This window comes from Protopterus annectens, chromosome 5.part0 (assembly GCF_019279795.1).
Source record: "Protopterus annectens isolate FY-2018-M chromosome 5.part0, PAN1.0, whole genome shotgun sequence".
Classification (NCBI taxonomy): Eukaryota; Metazoa; Chordata; order Ceratodontiformes; family Protopteridae; genus Protopterus; species Protopterus annectens.
The window spans coordinates 1,491,505,360-1,491,526,789 of NC_056735.1; the positions used below are offsets into that span (position 1 = coordinate 1,491,505,360).

General features: G+C 43.1%; 1 protein-coding gene across 11 annotated transcripts in view; it reads right to left on the reverse strand.

Moving 5' to 3' along the window:
- The window catches only part of TENM4 (teneurin transmembrane protein 4), a 4,497,462-nt gene that overhangs the window by 1,645,378 nt on the left and 2,830,654 nt on the right, over window positions 1-21,430 (reverse strand). For all 11 annotated transcript variants that reach the window (XM_044071318.1, XM_044071319.1, XM_044071323.1 and 8 more), the window contains one exon: window positions 14,691-14,943. In XM_044071318.1, coding sequence (XP_043927253.1) covers window positions 14,691-14,943 — 253 coding nt within the window. The remainder of the gene's footprint in view (window positions 1-14,690; window positions 14,944-21,430) is intronic.

Here is a 21,430-nt window from a genome sequence, read left to right on the forward strand (position 1 = left end):
TCGCCACAGCGGATCACCTGTTTCCATTTCTTCCTGTCCTCTGCATCTTGCTCTGTCACACCAACCACCTGCATGTCCTCTCTCACCACATCCATAAACCTTATCTTAGGCCTTCCTCTTTTCCTGTTACCTGGTAGCTTCATCCTTAGCATCTTTTTCCCAATATACTCAGCATCCCTCCTCAGCACATGTCAAACCAACGTAATCTTGCCTCTCTTGCTTTGTCTCCAAACCTTCCAACCTGGGCTGACCCTCTAATATACTTATTCCTAATCCTGTCCACCCTTGTCACACCCAGTGCAAATCTTAACATCTTTAACTCTGCCACATCCAGCTCAAACTCCTGCCTTTTTGTCAATGCCACTGTCTCCAACCCATATAACATAGCTGGTCTTACTACCCTCTTGAAGACCTTCCCTTTCACTCTTATAGGTACTCGTCTGTCACAAAGCACTCCTGACACTCTTCTCCACCCACTCCATCCTGCCTGTACTCTCTTCTTCACCTCTCTTCCACACTCACCGTTACTCTGAACTATTGACCCCAAGTATTTAAACTCTTTCACCTTCGCCACCTCTACTCCTTGCATCCTCACCATTCCTCTAGCCTCCCTCTCATTCACACACATATATTCGGTCTTAGTCCTGCTGACCTTCATTCCTCTTCTCTCTAGAGCATATCTCCATCTCTCCGGGGTGTCCTCCACCTGTTCCCTACTCTCACTACAGATCACAATGGATCACAATGTCATCTGCAAACATCATAGTCCATGGGAACTCCTGTCTGATCTCGTCTGTCAACCTGTCCATCACCATTGCAAATAAGAAAGGGCTCAGAGCTGATCCTTGATGTAACCCCACCTCCACCTTAAACGCATCCGTCACTCCCACTGCAGACCTCACCGCTGTCACACTACCCTCGTACATATCCTGTACCACTCTTACATACTTCTCTGACACTCCTGACTTCCTCATACAATACCACAACTCCTCTCTAGGCACCCTGTCATATGCTTTCTCTAAGTCTACAAAAATACAATGCAACTCCTTCTGACATTCTCTGTACTTCTCCATCAACACTCTCAGAGCAAACATTGCATCTGTAGTGCTCTTTCCCGGCATGAAACCATACTGCTGATCACTAATCATCACGTCCCTTCTCAACCTAGCTTCCACTACTCTTTCCCATAACTTCATGCTGTGACTGATCAGTTTAATCCCTCTGTAGTTACTACAGCTCTGCACATCACCCTTATTCTTAAAAATCGGTACCAAAACACTTTTTCTCCATTCCTCAGGCATCCTCTCACTTTCTAAGATTTCATTAAACAATCTGGTTAAAAAACTCCACTGCCATTTCACCTAAACACCTCCATGCTTTCACAGGTATGTCATCTGGGCCAACAGCCTTTCCATTCTAAATTCTCATCATAGCTATCCTTACTTCCTCCTTGCTAATCCATTGTACTTCATGATTCACTATCCCCATATCATCCTACCTTCTCTCCCTCTCATTCTCTTCATTCATCAACCCCTCAAAGTACTCCTTCCATCTCCTCAACACACTCTCCTTGCTTGTGAGTGTGTTTCCCTCATTATCCTTCATCACCTTTACCTGCTGCACATCTTTCCTAGCTCGGTCCCTCTGTCTAGCCAATCAATACAGGTCCTTTTCTCCCTCCTTAGTGTCCAGCCTTTCATACAACTTATCCTTAGCCTTCGCCACCTCTCTCTTTGCCATGCACCTCATCTCCTTATACTCCTGTCTACTTTCTTCATCTCCCTAACAATTCCACTTCTTCTTTGTCAACCTCTTTGCCTGTATACTCTTCTGTACTTCCTCATTCCACCACCATGTCTCCTTGTCGTTCTTCCTCTGTCCCGATGTGACACTAAGCACCTTTCTAGCCATCTCCCTTACTAGCTCTGCTGTAGTTACCCAGCTATTTGGTAACTCTTCACTGCCACCCAGTGCCTGTCTTAACTCATCCCTGAACTCCATCTCACAATTACCCTTTTTCAATTTCCACCATTTGATCCTTGGTGCTGCCCTCCCACTCCTCCTCCTCTTCTTGATCACCAACGTCATCCTACAAACCACCATCCTATGCTGCCTAACTACACTTTCTCCAGTCACCACTTTACTGTCTCCAGTCTCCTTCAAACTAGCCCTCCTACATAAGATATAATCCACTTGTGTGCATCTTCCTCCACTCTTGTATGTCACCCTATGCTCCTCCCTCTTGTTAAAATACGTATTCACCACAGCCATGTCCAACCTTTTAGCAAAATCCACTACCATCTGACCTTCTGCATTCCTTTGTTTAACACCATACCTACCCATCACTTCCTCATCCCTCTGTTCCCTTCACCAACATGCCCATTGAAATCTGCTCCAATCACCACTCTCTCAACTTTAGGTACAGTCATCACCACTTCATCCAATTCACTCCAAAATTTTTCTTTCTCATCCATTGCACACCCAACTTGTGGAGCATATGCACTAACAACATTCATCATTGCACCATCAATTTCCAGCTTCATAAACATCACTCTATCCGACACTCTTTTCACCTCCAAAACACTCTTCGCATACTGTTCCTTCAGAATAACTCCTACGCCATTTCTCCTCCCATCCACACCATGATAAAACAATTTGAACCTACCTCCGATACACCTATAAAAAAATAATATAGTACTTAAAAAAATAAATAAGCAAGTAAAACACAACAATTTTACAGCGAGCCCATAGCCTAAGCGCAATAATGCCCTCCAGGGTGTGTGTGTCAATGTGTAATTAATACCCTTCCAGGGATTTAGAGGCCTCATAACACCCCTGGGCAGGCATTAATTACACATTAACATATACCCTGTCAGGCATTATTGCTTTCTTGATTTAGTCAGCAGGACATAAGACTGCAAGTTCAAAGAACTCCTCTGAGCTGTACAACAAGGTACCTACATTTATTAACTGTTTCTACTCTAGCATTGTTTTTATGATGAAAAATCCAGTAAGGAGATCCTCTTACTAGTTTCTGACTGTTCCAAAGAACATGACTTTGGTTTTCTAGGTGTTGAGTACAAGTCTGACATTAGTTAACAAGTCTGAAAGAAGTACGTCTTGGTTCCAGTCACCTTATTTTGTGCGGAAAGGATCACCTCTGTAGATTACCACATTGCAAGTATAGAGTATTATAGGAAGTTTGGGGAGGTTAGCTGGAAGTTTATTAATGAGTAAGGAGAACAGGAATGTGTCTGATCCTCGAGTTACACCATTGTGAAAGGGAGAGGATAGGAAAGAAGTATGCCTTAGCTGGACTTTGAAGAGCCTGTTTTCTTGAAACATTCTACAGCTTTGGGGCTGACTCCTGGTGTAAAGTGAAGTTATCATGCTCCTATCTAGCCAGAACCTGAACTGTTGGTGTGATAAAAGGGCATACTATTGAATATATTTGAATGATTTTGCATATGCTACAGGAAGGCATATGAACTGGCCTTTCATTCAAAATGATATATGACCAAGTGGTTTCAAAGAAATGTCTTTCAATATCAATGTCTCCAGTTGTTGTTTGTCTTTCGGCTTTTTCCCGGTAAGGGGTTGCCACAGCGGAACTCCGGCCCGCTACTGATTGGCAGTAGATTTTTTTAAGAAACGCTGAGGTGCTAGCTCGACGCTCAACCTTTAACGATGGCACACCCATTTACGCACGCATGTCTTTCAAATGCTACCCAACCGCGGGGAGGACATGCAGACTCCACAGAAGGCACTCCCAAGGCAAGCCGAGAATTGAATGGGAGAACCTCTTGCTGTGAGGTAACAATGCTACCGCTGTACCACCACGGAATATCCATAACACTGCTCCAGTAAACTTATACTAGTAAGTAAAAAACATTCTAATCATCACATATGGTTCCTCTCTGTTGGTTTGAATACCAGATACAACCTAAAATAGGTGCATGGGAATCAGTGATCCACCCTGGTAAACAAAGAAAAAGAAAATAAAAATAAATGGTCATTTTTGTGCTATCAGTGTACTAGACCATTTCAATGTAAAGTTTAAAACTGTCAAATGAGTGTGCAGACTTTTAATTATAAAAATGCTATTTTGTTTTTTATCAGTAACTTTCTTTTCAGCTTAGCGAGACAAATAAATATATTGTAGCTTTAAATGGGCACTGTTTGATGTCAGGAGATAAACTACTGATTTCATGGGTTAATCTGGAGCTATGTTATTAAAAACAAATTTGTCAGAGCAGTTTTGACACCATAAGTGTCTCATTTCTGTCCCAGACATGTGACAATGTTACAACCAGCATTGCTAAACTCCATGACTCAACACTAAAGGCATAACAACACTTTTCCAAAAACTACATAGTGATGATAGTATTCAAACTCAATTCACTAAATAAGTAAACAAAAATATTAACTCCAGATGAGGGAAAACAATGTGTAAGAATCTAAACTGCCATCACAGGGGCAATATACAGCAGCACAAGGCAAGTTATCAAAGTGCAAAGAAAATAAACATTCTCAAGATAAGTAACAGAGAAGGCCAAGGAGAGGTGAGTCCTAAATCAGGAAAGGAGAAAATATAATAGTAAAAAAGCTTATGCCCATGTAAAACAAACAGGTGATCTCCATTATTACATACAATGTGTGTTTAAAAAAAAAAGCTATATAAGTGAATACAGCTGAAGCTGTTTAAAAGATGGCAGATCCTACAGTAGGAGTCATAAGAAAGACACCTAACATGTAAACATGTATACCTTTAATAAGGGGGAGAGGGCAGCAGAAAAATAGGTTTGGATATCTTAGACAAATTAAAATCAGACAGAAACTATATATATATATATATATATATATATATATATATATATATATATATATATATATATACATATACATAAGGTGTCTATGTCAGAAGCTCGAGTTTTCAGAAACTCAAAATTCATATTGAAGAGATGATATGATCGAGTTTCCGAAAACTCAGACTTCAAAAAAATAACAAAAATCTACCTTTCTTCTACATTTTTGCATATCCCCACCCTGCATATGATATATACCAACTCTGAGATCACACTACAGTGGGAAGAGGGTAAATTCCCCGATCTATACTGTACTGCTGTCTCCAATCAAAAGCTTTGAGTTTTCGGAAACTGAATCATATAGTCTCGACAATATGAAGTGCAAGTTTCTGACAACTCGAGCTTGTGATAGGGACCCATATATATCTGTGCATGTATTAGATGAAGGCAGATGCCAGTTTCTCGGCCTGATCTTTATAGCTGTCAGACATGTAAAATGGTGAAAAGGGCTGCAGTCTTCATCCAAGACCTTTAAAAGAAGCCTAGCTATGTAAGACAGTGCTTAATGCATAAGTGCCTTCCTTTGTTCTTTTTGAAGCCTAGAAAAAAAGGCAAATGTAGATACTAACCAATAAATGTGGGAAGAACATACCTAGCTCTAGAAAGCCAAACCAAAAGTATGTATAACAAACACAAATAATAATTATATATTAAAAAAAAAAAACAGTTATGTGTCATATAGCCATTGTACTCCTAAGTGCAAAGCTAAAGAAAATTTGCAAATACCAGCCTGCTATGAGTTAACACCAAATTTCCTATTATTCAAATTGCTATCAGTACGGTGACTATGCTAACACAACTATACTATATTCACCAAGCAATTGCTGCTTCAGGGATTACATAAATGTATGGGAGATCGCTAAGTAGTGAATCTTCAGATCTACGAAAGGGGAGAATGGTCCATAATAAATCCTGGATACATGCTGATGGATCGACAACACTATTATAGAGTGCTAAACAATGAAAGAAAAATGAGCAAAACAACTTTCACTGAACATCAGAGGTAACTTTTTTTTTTTGCAGGGGCCAAGTGCCCTGCTTAAATGGCCATGTTAGTGACAATCTCACAAACATTTACATTTTTAAAAAGAGATTTTGTAGTCAATATTGATCTGGAGGAGCTGGCTCTAATCTCCACATTCAGAGTCTTGCTGTATTTATAGACTCATAAAGGCTAGCTGCCCTTTAAGGTCCATTTCAGCTTAGCCAATTTCCCCTTTAGAGGTGAGATTCAAACCCTGTATCTTATGTCTGTGAGGTAAGCACCTTAACCATTATGCCAACTCTCAACCTGCTGGGAGAAAGATCAAAGAGTTAAGAAGAGAAATGTTCATGGTCCTTACAGCTCACTCCCCAGAATGCTAAATATTACAGCAACCTCCTTCAGCTCTGGAACAGTGAGATTCCAAAGGACATGAGAAAGGCCACAGAGGTGCCACTCCTCAAGGAAGAAGCTAAAAGTGACCTGTCAAACTACACACCTGCAAAAAAAAAAATCCAGCAGTAGGAAATGTCATGGAAAAGACTCCAAGGAAAAGGATTGCTGGCTTCCAGGAGAACAACAAATCATAGGGTAAACACCAACATGATATGCGAAAACAAGTGTATGACTAGGTCACACTACAACTTAAGAAAGGAACCCTGCTCGCTTCTGTACATCATGACTTCAGTAAAGTATTTGGCTCAGTCCTTCACGCCAGAGTGATGCACAACTGAAGGAACTTGGACAGAAACTGAAAAAAATTGTAAAACAAGAAGTTATGTCTTAGCATGTTCCATCTGAGTTGTTGATCTTCTTCCAGCCAACACTGATGGGTTTGGTTCCGAACCCTCAGAACCGAGTTGGCCTTATACCAAGCTTGCGTGCACCAAAAACGCTAGAGCTAAGCTACTACCCACAATGCCCTTTACTCAGTTACCTCAGATCAAGTTTACATGCAACATATAGAAGAAGAAACAAGTCAGAGGCCATCTGCGCAGAAACCCTAAGACACCATAAAGACCCAGAAGATCTGCCAGGAACCTTTGGAGGGGGTCGGTGGGGGGGGGGGTGTGATGACTGGAAGAAGATCAACAACTCAGATAGAACGTTATGGTAAGACATAACTTCTTTATCTGAAGTTCTTCTTTCGAAAAGGGTGTTTCATTTAAAATTCCAGTTTGCTGATTATTCAATTAACTACACAAGCATTTAATTGAAGTAATGACTTGATTAATGTGTTTTGTTGGTGCCCTTTTTATTTTAAAAGTTGTGTACGTTTTTTCTTGTTTGTCTGATGAAGTCTTCCAATGGTGGTTGAAGAAAAGCGCTTCACAATAAATTTTAGTGAGTGGTCCTAGCTACATCGGAGCCTGTGTGTTTTTTCTCGTTTTTCAAGAGTTAGTTGTAATTTTTTTGGATTTCATTTCTTTATCTGAAGTTGTTAATCTTCTTCCTATTCATCACTGATCGGACCGAGTCCCCAGCTACTTGAAGAACCTGGGTGGCCCTTATGGAAGAACATTCCTGAGAACCATTGAACCAAAGGCCGCTCTTCCCCTGGAGATCAAATCCAAAATGCTTAATAAAGGTATGGGGCTTAGCCCAAATGGCAGCTGCACAAATATTATCCATGGAGGTCCTAGAATGGAAGGCAACCGATGTTGCAATAGCACTAGTTGACTGAGCTTTGATTTGGCCAGGCTTAGATCCATCCGTAAGCGAATATGAAAAGGCAATGCAATCCCTGGGCCATTTAGACAAAGTAACTTTCGATACTGTACCTCTCATTCTAGGACCTGCAAAGGAAATGAAAAACTGGTCCGACTTGCGAAAGGATTTAGTTCTGTCCAGACAGAAACGTAATGGTCTATGAACATCCAAGGAATATAGGTAGTATTCTCCCTTGTTAGAATAATTTGAGAAAAACACAGGGAGCTCAATGGACTAGTTAATCGAAAAGGTCAGAAACCACTTTGGGGAGAAAGGATGGGTTAGTACGAAGTGATACTCTGTCCTTATGAAAGATCAGATAAGGGCTCGTGATACACAATGCTTGTAATTCAGAAATTCGTCTGGCTGAGGTGACAGCCACCAGAAATAAGGATTTCCATGACAGGAATTTTAGATCACATGTTGCAGCAGGCTCAAAAGGGGGCAGAGAGAGAGACTGCAGAACCCAGAAGAGATTCCATGCCTCCACCAGCTGCCTGATGGGAGGCCTGCTGTGAAAAATACCCTTGAGGAAAGCCTTTAAAGGCGAGAGGAAATAAGCGGGACTCCATCTAAACCATTATGGAAGTTGGAAACAGCTGCTAGATGGACTCAAATGGTGGAAGCTAATGCCCCATTGTCGAACAGTTCAGCCAGGTAATGAAGAACAGTGGCTACGGGGGCCGAGAATGGATCTAGTTTCTGATAATGTAACTAAATAGAGAATCTTTTCCATTTGTCCCTGTAAAGTTTCCTGGTGGACGGTTTATGAGAGGCCAAGATAATATCATGTATGGGTGAAGAGAGGGTTTCCTGCCTGGCAACTAACGGAAGTGGAGAAACCAAGCTGTCAGCTTGAGAGTGGACAGATTCGGGGGAGTCAGCCCTTGTGGATGAGATATGAGGTCCTCACGAGTGTCTAGGATCCAAGGAGGTTGTAGCAGATGAGGTCGGAGGAAGGGAAACCATACTTGACGAGGCCAGAATGAAGCAATGAGGATCAATTTGCTTCTCAACCGAATAGCTTTCCTTAGAACAAGGGGGATCTGAGGAATCAGAGGATAAGCATAAAGGAGACTTGTGGGCCAATCATGAATCAAAGCTTCTCTCTGTGACTCCAAGAGAGGGGAAAGAGGGCAAAGTAGCTGCTGCATTTTGTGTTTGAGGTGGAGGCAAAAAGGTTGCAGCAGGCTGGCTCCAACGGCTGAAAATTTCCGCCGCCACACTCAGGTTTAATGACCATTCATGAGACCGGAGAATGCATCTGCTTAGCCTGTCTGCAATCACGTTGGAGCTCCCTGGGCGATGGGTTGCGATCAGAAAGCAGTTGGAAACTATTGCCCATTGCCAGATTCTCATGGCTTCGTGACACAGGGGGTAGGATTCGGTCCCTCCCTGTTTATGTACCAGACCACGGACATGTTGTCTGACTGGACAGCAATCATTCCGGACAGAAGGAGTGGATGGAAAGCTTGCCACACCAAAAGCACCGCTCTTAATTCCAGGACATTGATATGCAAGTTGACCTCTACATTGGACCACATGCCTTGGACTGACTTTCCCTGGAAGTGGCCCCCCACCCCATCAGGGAAGCATCCGTGGTCACCGTGGCACTGGGATGGGAGCTTGGAAGGGGTGGCACCAAAGATTTTCATCTGTATTCATCCACCAGAGGAGATCTTGTTTGCAAGTATTGGTGAAGAGAATCTGCGTGCTCAGGGGGTAATCTTATGTGCAGTCTGGCTAGGGGAACAATAGGGATGGCTGCAGCCATAGACCCCAGGGCCTGGAGACCTTCCCTTGCAGACACCTTTCTTCATATCACTTGAACTTGTGCCCTTAATCTCTGAAGCCTGTGAAGAGGAAGAGAGATCAGGCTTGACTGGGTGTTGAATATTGCCCCTATGAATTCCAATTGTTGTGAGGGTTGAAGGTTGGATTTGTCCCAGTGTATGGTAATGCCCAGTGACTCCACTAGAAGCAGGGTGTAGTGGAGGGCCCTGACCAGTAGATGTTTGGTGGGGATGGAGAGGAGCCAATCTTCTAGGTACGGAAACACCTGGAATCCCTGAAGTCTCAGATGAGCTGCTACCACTGCCAGGCATTTCGTGAACACTCTGGGGGCCGTTGAGAAACCAAAAGACAGGGCTCTGAATTGGTAGTGATTGACTCCCAACCGGAAGTGAAGGAGGCTCCTGAAGTGCTTGTCTATCTTGATATGGTAATACGCATCATGTAGATCTAATGAGCACATCCACACACCCTCCCGCAGAAAGGGAAGGATGGATTGAATCATGACCATGCGGAACTTGGTCTGAACTACCAATTTGTTTAGTTGGCTGAGCTCCAGAATAGGCCTCCAGTCCCCTGTCTTTTTTGGCACCAAAAAGAATCTTGAGTAGAACCCTGATCTGCACTGATCTGGGGGTACCTGCTGGATGGCTCATTTTTGACATAGCTTTCATATTTCAGAAGCTGCCTCCTCCCTTTGACTGGGTGGAACATCGGGAAGGGATTTCGGAGGTCTTGGAAAAGATATTAGGGGAATGTGGTAGCCTCTGGTAATGATTCTCTGCATCCACTGATTGTTTGTAATAGAGAGCCAAGCAGTTTGGTGCAGAGAAAAATGCACCCCAACTGCTTCCAGAGGAAAGCAATTGGGCAGCACTTCAGGAGCGCTGATACGGTCTACCCGAAAAGGAATCTCTGAAGCCCTGGTTCCGGGGAACCCCTCTGCCCCGAAAGGGGCACCTTCCATTATTGGAACCCCCACTGCCTCTGGGGGAGTCCTCACCAAGTGTGTCACGGAAAGGACCTTGAGACTTCTTGTGCCATATCTTCCTGCTCCTCTGATTCCTGGAGAAAGAACGCTGAGGTTTGGAAAAACATAGGCCTACGGCAGGCAAGATCTTCCCATTTTGCTCGCACCTGGCTAATATATCCTTGACCTTAGCACTGAACACAGCTGATGGTTCAATAGGGGCATTCAAAAAGAAAGACTTGAAGGAGTCAACGAGGTCACAAATGCGCATCCAGGTGTGGCATCTCATGACTACGCCTGCACCCGCAGCTCTAGCCGCTCCTTCGGTTGTGTGTAACAGCAGCCTCATGGATGAATTGGATATAGACACTAGGGTGGCAAGTTGGGAAGCAACTTTATCTCGTGCTCCATCCGATACTTGGCCCACGAGGGTTCCGAGGAGTTCGGAGACAAGATCTCTCTGGAGCCTCATAAAATGTGCCAAAAAGTTCAGAGACCTGAATGCAAAGGTCACTGATGCAAAAACTCACTTCCCTAACTTGTCTGCTGCCTGGGACTCTCTGTTGGGTGTGTGGACAGCAGGACTCTCTTTTGCAAAGTCCTTTTTCGTGGCTGCCACCACCACCATAGCATTCACTGGCAAGCTTCTAAACCAATGGGGTTAATCCTCTGGAGGGGAGAGTACCTTGTCTGATCTCCTGGGGATGACCTCAACAGAGTCCGGGTTCTGCCAGGCCAGCTGCATGATGAGCTTAACCAACTCATCGGCTGGGGGGGGGGGTCACCCAAGAAGTAGAGGGCTGAGAGTGAAAGGGCTACAGGAATACGGATTCCTCCAAGGAAGGATTGGAGGGCTTCCAGTCACCCCTCTGTTTCAAGATTTCCATGATGTCTCCAAAGGAGACATCATCAGGGGTGCCATGAGGATCCTTCCTCATCATCGTAGTCCGTAAATTCCGTGATGGACTCCTCTAGGGGGTCCATGTGTTTCCTCTTACATGCCCATTTCCGAGGGGGTTCTTCGGTGGGAGCATCAAAAGAAGACTCAGAAAGGGAAATACCCTGGGCAGGGGTTTCCTGGGCCTTGTGCACTTGGAGTCCTGGGGGGGGGGGGGTTGGCCTTTTACAGCTGCGGCTCAGAAGGAACTGGGGGATAACCGACGTGGGAGGATTGCTAGAAGCAAGCACTCTCTCCATCACCCGGAAAGTGGGCCCACCCGAAGAGGCGTGGGAGCCCGGAACCGAAGAAGACAAAATCGGAACCGGGGTCTCACCCCATTCCACACGATCCACCCCCGGGGACAAATCCTCAAGCAAACTCGGAGCAGAAGTCACCCTCGGATCTGAAGCTGGGACCAACAACACAGTCGGAACCGAGACCGGAACCGGAGGTTCCACCCTCCCAAGCATGAGATTGATGGAGGATGGGTTCTGACGGAACAGACACCCAAAGGGGCTTCAGACCACTGTCGTCAGAGCCAAGGAAGGGGGTCCTCTCAAAAACGTCGGGTATATATAAGCCTCGGAACCGAGGGATCCAAGGAAGGAGAGTATGTAGGGGTCGCCAGAGTAATAGACCCAAAGCCTGGAGTGGGATAGGGTCTAGGAAAATTTGAAATTCCCCTGGCGGTCAGCAGCTGGTCAAAGAGGCACACCACATCCAATTCTGAAAGGCACCTGGTGGATCTTACCGATGCCCTTGAGGGGGAATCAGGCCGGTCCAAAAAGGGGCTGCAGGCTTGTCTGGCAAACGGGTCCACAGATGACGAGTATCGGGTCCATGGTGTATCACAGAATGGCACCGACGATTCCAGCTTAGACACCGGCAACAACGGAATGCTTGGAGCTGAGAATGGGCTCAGAGCCGAGGTCACAACAGGGGTGGATGTCAAGAACAGCTCCGAAGTCGTTGTCGGAACAGACATCGGAGTGGTGACGGGAGATGTTGGTGCCGAGATAAGAGGCAGAAAAACTGGTCTGAACAGAAGTAGTAGATGGCATTGTAGTCGTCGGTGCTGGGGTAGGTGCCGATGAGGTGACCTCAGTAAGTTTCACTGGAGCCGAACTCGGAACCAATGTAGTCGGAACTGAGGAGGCAGTATGGTGCTCGGAGGAAGACTTTTGTGCTTTGTGCTTATGGCTTTTACCTCTGTCACCAGGCTGTGAAGAGGGGTCTGAGCGAGGATGTTTCTTGTCCTCAGAAGGAGGGGGTGAGACCTCCGTCACAGAAATAGCCTTCGAAAAAGGCGATGAAAGCAGGCCCTTCAGAATCAATTTATTCCGGAATTCATTCAGCGTCCCTGACTGAAGTTAGCACAAATATCACATGGGGGTTTCTCTAACAAATGCGGAAAACCAAACAGTACAGGCACTCTTCATGAAGGTCACTATTCGGAAGTTTACCACTGCAAGAAGAGCAGAGTGTAAACCCCGTAGTTCCCCTCTTCTCAGGATTTACACACTCTCACACAAAAGGAAAAGAGTGAGGCAAGTGGAGAAAATGAAGAAAGCAAAGAGAGAGGAAATACCAACAATGGCAATAAGATACCACAAGGGTAGAAAGTTCAAAATACCAACAATGGTACGAAAGGGACACCTGTGGGTAGAGCTGAGTATATAAAGATATCAAAGAACAAGCAATAAACAAGAAAAAACTTTTACAAAACTTTGTAAATATATAAGATAAATCACCTAACTGGAGAGCTCGGTGAAACGCTGCTATATGTTTGCGTGGCAAATGAGATCTGGGGTAACTGAGTAAAGGGCATTGTGGGTAGCAGCTTAGCTCGAGAGTTTTTGGTGCACGCAAGCTTGGTATAAGGCCGACTCAGTTCTGAGGGCTCAGAACCGAACCCATCAGTGATGAATAGGAACAAGATTAACAACTTCAGATAGATGGTTTGGTGACAGTATACAAAGAACAATAACAAAAGGGGGCCTTCTCAAGGTGGAGTGAAGTGGTTGTTGGGATTGCGCAGAGTACTGGGGCCAGTGTTATTTCGCATCATTGTAGCCGACCCTTATAGTGATGCTGAAAACAGGATTAGACTATTTGCAGATGGCACTAAGAACAGACAGTAGCAGATGAAACAGCATGACTTTAAAGAAATCATGAGTGACTATCACAGTTGTCTGGGAAGTGGCATCTAACGTTTAATGCAGAAAAACAAAGTACTTCACCCAACCTTAAACAATCCCAGAGTGCAACACCAAATAAGAGAACTGCTGCTAAAAGCCAGTTCAGAAGAAAGACTTTAATTTGGTACTAACAGTAAAAAGAACCCCCAGGTGAAGAAAAAAACTGTAAGCAATGCCTGTAAGATCTGACACTGTACCTTAAAGAAACAGACAGCAGGAACATGGAGGATAAATTACAATTCTATAGAACCCTAGTTAGCTCCCAGATGGAATACTGTGTTCTAGTGTCCACAATGGAGGAAAGATATGAAGCAAGAAGAGACCATACAGAAAAAGGCTGCCAGTATAATATTCAGAATGGAGTACAAGGGGTAAAAAGAGAGGTCATGAGAGCAATCCATTCTCACTTGTCCAGCAATGAAAATGGTGGGGATGTATGATAAAGACGTACAAGACACTTTGGAGACAGTGTAATACCACCCATGAAAAGGAAAGATAGGAGGGGGAGGTGCATGAATACCACATTAACTACACCACATTCAATCTATGCAACAGAAAGTACTTTTTCACAGAAAGAGTAGTGCACAAATCTGATATATTACTTGAGTGGGTAATAGGCTGCAAGACCACATGATCCACAAAGAAGAGTTGGTATGGATGGTGGGCTAAAAGAAAAGGCATAAGAGGTGCAACTGTACAAGCTATAGAAATATGGTTTACTAGATAAACAAACTGTCTTTTTTGCCATCACAACTACATGACACAGTGTAAAGTAATGTAATAATCTGACCCGTTATTGACAGATAAATATATGCAAACAATAGATCACAGAAGTGCTGTAATACTCTGACAGTTTCTTAGACATTATACCTTTACTGCACTAAAAATATCCACAGAGGTGTCAGGCTCTCAAAGCTTTCCCTTACTTTATCCATTACTCTCCCAAAATTAATGACTGCATTGCCATATTAGTGATAGACACTTTCTTGTGACTTTACCATTAGATGAGCATATTTTTGGTTATTTTCTTGAATGTATAAATATCATAAAAATCACAAACAAAATTAGCTTGTTAGGAAGTGTACAGTTCAAAGTATATTGTATTTACCAGTCCCTGTCACACTCAAATGAATACATTACAGTCAGAGGTCTCACACAAAGGTATTTAAAAAAAAAAAACACAGCAACAACAAGAAAAAAAAGGAACTAAAAAACATGAAGCTAAATTGCATACCTGGTCTCCAGTGGAATGTTGCTGTTGAGCAGCCAGTTGTCCTGAGCATGTGTGGACTCCTGCGTACCTACAGAGCCCTCTGCCAGAGCAGAGTGATCTGTGGGGGCAGGGCTGGGGTTACTACGCGGGGTAAAATTCCCCCTGTTCAGGGAGTTAATAGACGTTGCATGATGCTGATTCAGTGTGTGCGAATGTGGTATGGGAGGTGGTGGTGTGCGGAGCCTCGGATGGTTCTGAAGATTAAGTTGTTGATCTGAAACCAAAAAAGTGCACATTAATAGTGGATCTCCAAAGCAAGACAAAAGTAAAAAGCAGTATCATACACAACAGTTTAGCAATGCTCTTCAAAAGACGACATCCTAAGAAACAAAATCCCCACCACCACTAACATAAACAAACGTGCAACTCACAAGGACACTACCTCACGAACGGGTGCTTTGTGACCATTCAGTTCTAATAAGAATTTGGAGTTCCAAAAGTTAAAAACTCTTTATTTGATCCACTTAAGAGATGACACACACATGCCATTATAAGTCTTAACTCATGATCAACAATTTGATGAAAACGCCTCACTGCAATCACATATTTATTTTAGCCGGGAAAAAACAGACTGCTGTTTAGCTTGCAAGGTCTTATAAGATTAGTGTTAAATTTAATCTAAAATACATTATTGTTAATCATGCAATGGGATAGCTATGAAGTTTCGGGACCTTTAGCAAGGCTTTTCCAATGGAATGGAAATAAGAACAGGAATATCGTGACCAAGAAGTTTTCTAATGCCTATCCAGCTGATCAGACAACTTAAGTTCAGATTAGTCTTTTCTTGGTCCACTAAATGCTGCAAAACTGTACAAAAAAAAATAAAAAGCAATAAAATACTATAAAAGCACCATGGACATGAAGATGACATCAAGACTAAGAGACAAGATGAGGTTGAAGTCTGGGTCAAGTCCACCACCTTACAAAGACTGATGCATGTGCATGCACAAACACACACACATGCGTGAGCGTACGTGCACACACACTCACAGTGTGTGCACAGTCTACAAAAGCCAATTTCAACCTTATTAAATGATTGACAGAGTGAGAGAAAGTTTCAGTTATGTGCAATGCTGGTGTCAGGCCTAGTGCAAATGCAAAACGAGCAAAGTTTATGAAGGCCATTACAAATAAGCCAAACCATTCCAAATAGCATCTGATCAATTTAAGTGCTTCTGTGGGAAGCAAAGCTAAATACCCATATCCTAAGTGCAGCCCTCTGACAAAAAAATAAACAATGTAGAGGACACTGTATCTTGAAGGAAAGGAGAATACCCTCTACAGTGACTCAAGCTGACCACTGTATGCTGTGACTGCATGCGCATTCTCACGCAAATGAACATGACATAAGATGACGACTCTTACTTGTGTCACAAAAGTTTGCTTAGCTTACAAAAAGGAAAGGTTTATCTGCTGTCTGACCTCCATCTGCTTTCATGTAGTTTTATGAATGAAGGGGTGGGGGGCAGAAGGGTTTTCATTTTTCCCTTTGTCAAAATGTGCAACAGTAATGCTTACCTTAAGAATAGGCTAGACATGAATCTATCCTATGGATGTACTGATCAAAACACACACTCATGCAGTTTTTAATGAAGTGCCTCATATTTCTGACATCCCTGCACCACCTGCAGCCCTGAGCTCAGCAAAACCCATGTTCACTCCAACTTCTAGTTTGCCAGTCTTACCTCAAGGGCCTCTGCCTAATGGGGAAGACAGATTCTGTTCTATCCCTCACTGATCTACAAGGATTTGGTTAAAATGTCAAACAAATCAACGAATTAAGTTTAAAAAAACTAAGTTTTAAACCAGGTTAACAATGGTACCAGCGATAAAACAATGTCATGTAATATGCTACTAGAGATATTCTAGTCAAGCATCTGAATGGAACTCAGTGTGTGACAACCTGCAAATCAGACTACAACACTGAAGTCGCAAGAATGCAGTCAGCAGACACAACTGTAACACAAATTAAGCAGTTCTATTTGTCAACGTACCTGCTTACATGACTGCCTTTCATAAGTACACTTCCACCCCAGATATTCTTGAATATGTACATTTTTGTATACTTTAGCCCACATCATGAAATACAAAAACAGTTAAGAAGGGGTTAGTTAATGAGATCAGGATCTCAGTTACACAATCCAAAAAATACTGTGTTTTTCCAAATAAAAGGAGTAAATCCTTCTGACTACAACTTTATATTTGCTTGAAGACAATTACCCTATCTAGTTTGCCCTTTAAATGCATTTAACATTCTACTTTCCTCATCTCTCCACCTGTCAAGTTTACTATTAAATATTGTGTTCCCCTTAGTCAAGATCCAAACCATTGTAACTCTATGCTGGTTGCATAAGTGTGCACACCCTTAAACTAATACTTTGTTGTATGTGCACACCCTTAACTAATAATTTGTTGAAGCACCTTTTGATTTAATTACAGCATTCAGTGTTCTTGGGTGCACACCAGCCATCAATTAGAGATGCTCTGATTAACCCCAAATAAAGTTCAGCTGTCCTAGTAGGATTTTCCTGACATTTATCCAGTTGTCTGCTACAGCAAAAGCTATGGTTCGCAGACAGCTTACAAAGGATCAAAGGGACCTCATTGTTGAAAGGCATCAGTCAGGAGAAGGGTACAAAAAAATGTCCACAGCATTGGATATACCATGGAACACAGTGAAGACAGTCATCAAAAAGTGGAGAAAATATGGGACAATAGTGACATTGCAAAGAATAGGACGTCCCTCCAAAATTGATGAAAAGACAAGAGGAAAACTGGTCAGGGAGGCTGCTAAGAGACCTACAGCAACACTGAAGGAGCAAGTACTGGTTGTGTACTACATGTGACAACAATCTCCCGTATTCTCCATTTGTCTGGACTATGGGGTAGGGTTGCAAGACGGAAGCCTTTTCTTACACAGAGAAACATCCAGTCCCAGCTAAAATCTGCAAAACAATACATCAAGTCTCCCAAAAGCATATGGGAAAATGTGTTATGATCTGTTGAACTTTCTGGCTTCAATTCCAAAAGGTACTTTTGGCACAAAAAAACAGCACTTTACATCACCAAAAGAACACCATCCCCACGGTGAAGCATGGTGGGGGCAGTATGATGCTTTGGGGTTACTTTTCTTCAGCTGGAACTGGGGCTTTAGTCAAGGTGGAGGGAATTATGAACAGTTCCAAATACCAGTCCCTTTTGGTCCAAAACCTTCAGGCGTCTGCTAGAAAGATGAAGAGGAATTTCACCTTTCAGCACGGCAATGACCCCAAGCACACATCCAAATCAACAAAAGAATGGCTTCACGAGAAGAAAATTAAAGTTTTGGAATGGCCCAGCCAGAGCCCAGACATAAATCCAATAGAAAATCTCTGAGGTGACCTGAAGAAGGCTGTGCACAAGAGATACCTTCGCAATCTGACAGATTTGGAGCACTTTTGCAAGGAAGACTGGGCAAATATTGTCAAGTCAAGATGTGCCATGCTGATAGACTCCTACCCAAGAAGACTGAATGCTATAATTAAATAAAAAGGTGTTTCGACAAAGTATTAGTTTAAGGGTGTGCACACTTATGCAAACAGTGTATTGTGCGTTTTTTTATTTTATATAATTATCCTCCTAACAGATTTGTTTGTTTTTCAATTGAATTGTACAAGTTATATGTCACATTAAAGGTAGGAAAAGTTTTGAAATTATTTATTGTGGTCTCATGTTTTTATATCACAAAAGCCTGGCACTTTAACAGAGGTGTGTAAACTTTTCATATCCACTGTAGCTGCTTCCAGAATGTCGTTGGTAGGCACTCCGCTTAGAAAAGCAGTAGAGGTAGAAGTTCTTAGGTTCATAGGTGTGTACTAGGTTAATGGCCCTGGGGCCTTTACAAGCCTAGCCATAGGATTAACCTGGCATCCTGCCACCCAACCTTAGTTCCCAGTGCCTCTGTCGAGTAGAGCCACTGGAGTTATCCCCAGGGTGAATTTTCTATTTTTCATCCACTTATCAAGATTTCTCTTGAAGAGGGTCAGCAAGATGCTCTGTTTGACATGTATAGGAAGTCTATTCCAGAGCATGGGCAATCTCTGGGTTATGAACCTGTCCCTCCAGCATGTTCTGTTGACTGTGGTAATGAGGTTGAGGTCTCTGAAGAGTGTGGTGTGGTGGGATTGGGATTTCTTTAGATGTAGCATTTCTAACAGAGCTGGGTCAGACATGGCTTTGTAAGTCAAGCAGAGATCACCTCTAAGCAGGCGATATGAGATGGAGAATAATTGTCCTGTATGGACAGACTCAAAAAACTAAAAGTGTTTAAGGCATAGGATCCTCTTTATGAGGTCCTTTTGTGGCCTCTCCAGTTGTTGCAGGTGTCTAGTGATGTACATGCCAAATGGGGCATTGTACTCGATGACTGGCCTAATGAGGGAAGAGTAGAGAGAAATGATGACCTCTTTCTTGCAAAACCCTTAGTAATGAGATGTGCCATATAGAAGAACTTTCTGATCACAGTGACAATGTGGTGATCAAAAGAGAGGTTGCTGTCAACCTGTGTTCTCAGATCTCTTATAACACCTTCTGTGTTCAGTGGACTACCATTGATGTGATAATTCATGGGAATCGGGTTTTTCCCAAAGAGGATGACGACATACTTTGGCATTGAGCTTAAGGCCATGGTTCTGACACCAGTCGTTGGTCTCAGTGAGGCCATTCTGTAGGATGCCAACATCATTTGGGGAGTTAATAATAGCTCCCAACTTGCAATTGTCTGCAAACTTGTCAGCCAGAGTCCCTTCATGTTGGCCTGGACTTCAGAAAAGTAGATACCAAACAGGAGTGGACCCAAGACCAAACCCAGTGGGACATCACTCGTGACTAGTTGGCAGTCTGATTTGGAGTCAGCTGCTTTCACACTGTGGGCTCTATCTGTGAGCCAGTTTGCAACCCACCTAGTGATATAGGGATTGATACCTAGTAACCCTGGTTGAATGGGTCCTGACATAGGGGGCTTTTTGCCATGGTAGGTGCAACAAAAAGAAATACATTGGGAGATCCAGTTGGAGATAGTTTGCTTTGAGACTAGTTTTCCTTCAGTGCCCAAGGGAAAGGAAACAAACAGTTGTTCTGATTTTCTGAAAGTTTTATTCCTGTGGAGGTACTAGAGAAGTTGCTTTTGTACATCCAAGAAGTGAAGGATTCTTTCTCCCTGGTTCTGTGGCTTAGGGAAGAAGGTAGGCAAGTGTATGACTTGATTCAGGGAAGTGTCCATGACCACCTTGTGCACAAAGGGAGGATTAGTTCTGAGTGAAACTCTGTCTGGGTGATAGATAAGAAAGGGTTCCACTGTCATGAGGGCTTGCAACTCACACACCCTCCTAGCTGAGGTGAAGGCCAGTAAAAGGGCAGTCTTTCAGGTAAAGAATTTTAAATCAGCTGATGCAGCTGGTTCAAAGGGGGGTAAGGTCAATTTTTCTAGAAAAAAGTTGAGGTGCCAAGGAGGAGTGGGCTGCTTCCTAAGAGGTCTGCTATGCAGCACTCCCCTAAGGAGCTGTTTCATTAGGGTGTGGGAAAAGATAGGAGCTTAGACAAGATTTCAGCCTTATGCCTTATACTCCTAGTATTGAAAAGGGCACTCAGATGACAATTTGGGATGCCATGATTTCGGCCTAAACAAGTGACACACAGTATGAAAGTCTCTGTTTGGGGCTTGTTTACCACAATGGAGGCAGTTGTTAACTTTACCTGGCATGAGTCACGAGTAAAAAATTGTTCCCTAATGGGGTACTTAGCTTTAGAAGAATTATTCACTCTGGTGCGTACCAAGCGACCCACTCACAACTGTTTTGGGCTCCGACGGCAAGAAAGACTGATGTCATGACATCGGCTGGCTCCCTTTATACCCAAACTTCCTGACGTCAGGGTAGGGTGTCAGCCAGCTCAGGGAGTAGTGAGATTTTTACTCTGGCAGTCGGGCCGACCAAGGGCTTCTGAAGCAGGGCAGCCCATAAGGCAGGACTGCAGCAGTGAAGCACAAAGAACATCTGTGTTTTACCAGCTTTCAAAGGCACTGAAAGCTGGTAACAGGCTTCACACTCCTACACTTTTGTTTCTGTAACAAGTAGTACATGGAACAGATACAACTTCATACAGTACAGAATTGTAATCAGGACTTACCAATCATAACCCTTACTGTGTGTTCTTGAAATGAATGCCAAAATTCACATCTGCATTGTTAATGTGAATTTCTTGGCATATGTCTCATAGACATAAGTTGGTTATGGTCACACATCCGATCATAATCCTCTACATTTATAACCTCTAAGTTTGCAAAAACTAATGAGAAAAGTAGAAATCTGTAAAAAAAAAAATAAATAAATAAATATGCATTTCAACTTTTTTCTTCTTATCAAACTTTAAAACAAGTCCCAGCACCCATGGCAAAAAAAATACAACATACTAACAAGCTGACAATATTTTTATTTGACTTTGCAAAACCAATATTTTATGTTTCAGCGAAAAGAACATGATAAGGGTAGTGCCCCCCAGCTGAGTCATATACTTTTGAATGCCTCCATGAACTTCATCCCCAGCTCCTATTTTGGTACCCACAACCCTTTATGTGAAGGACTTTTAATGATTCATGAAGTATCTGGTCCCTACAAGTGACTAGATGTGACACCTCTCTCCCATCCTTCCTTTTCAGGATGAAC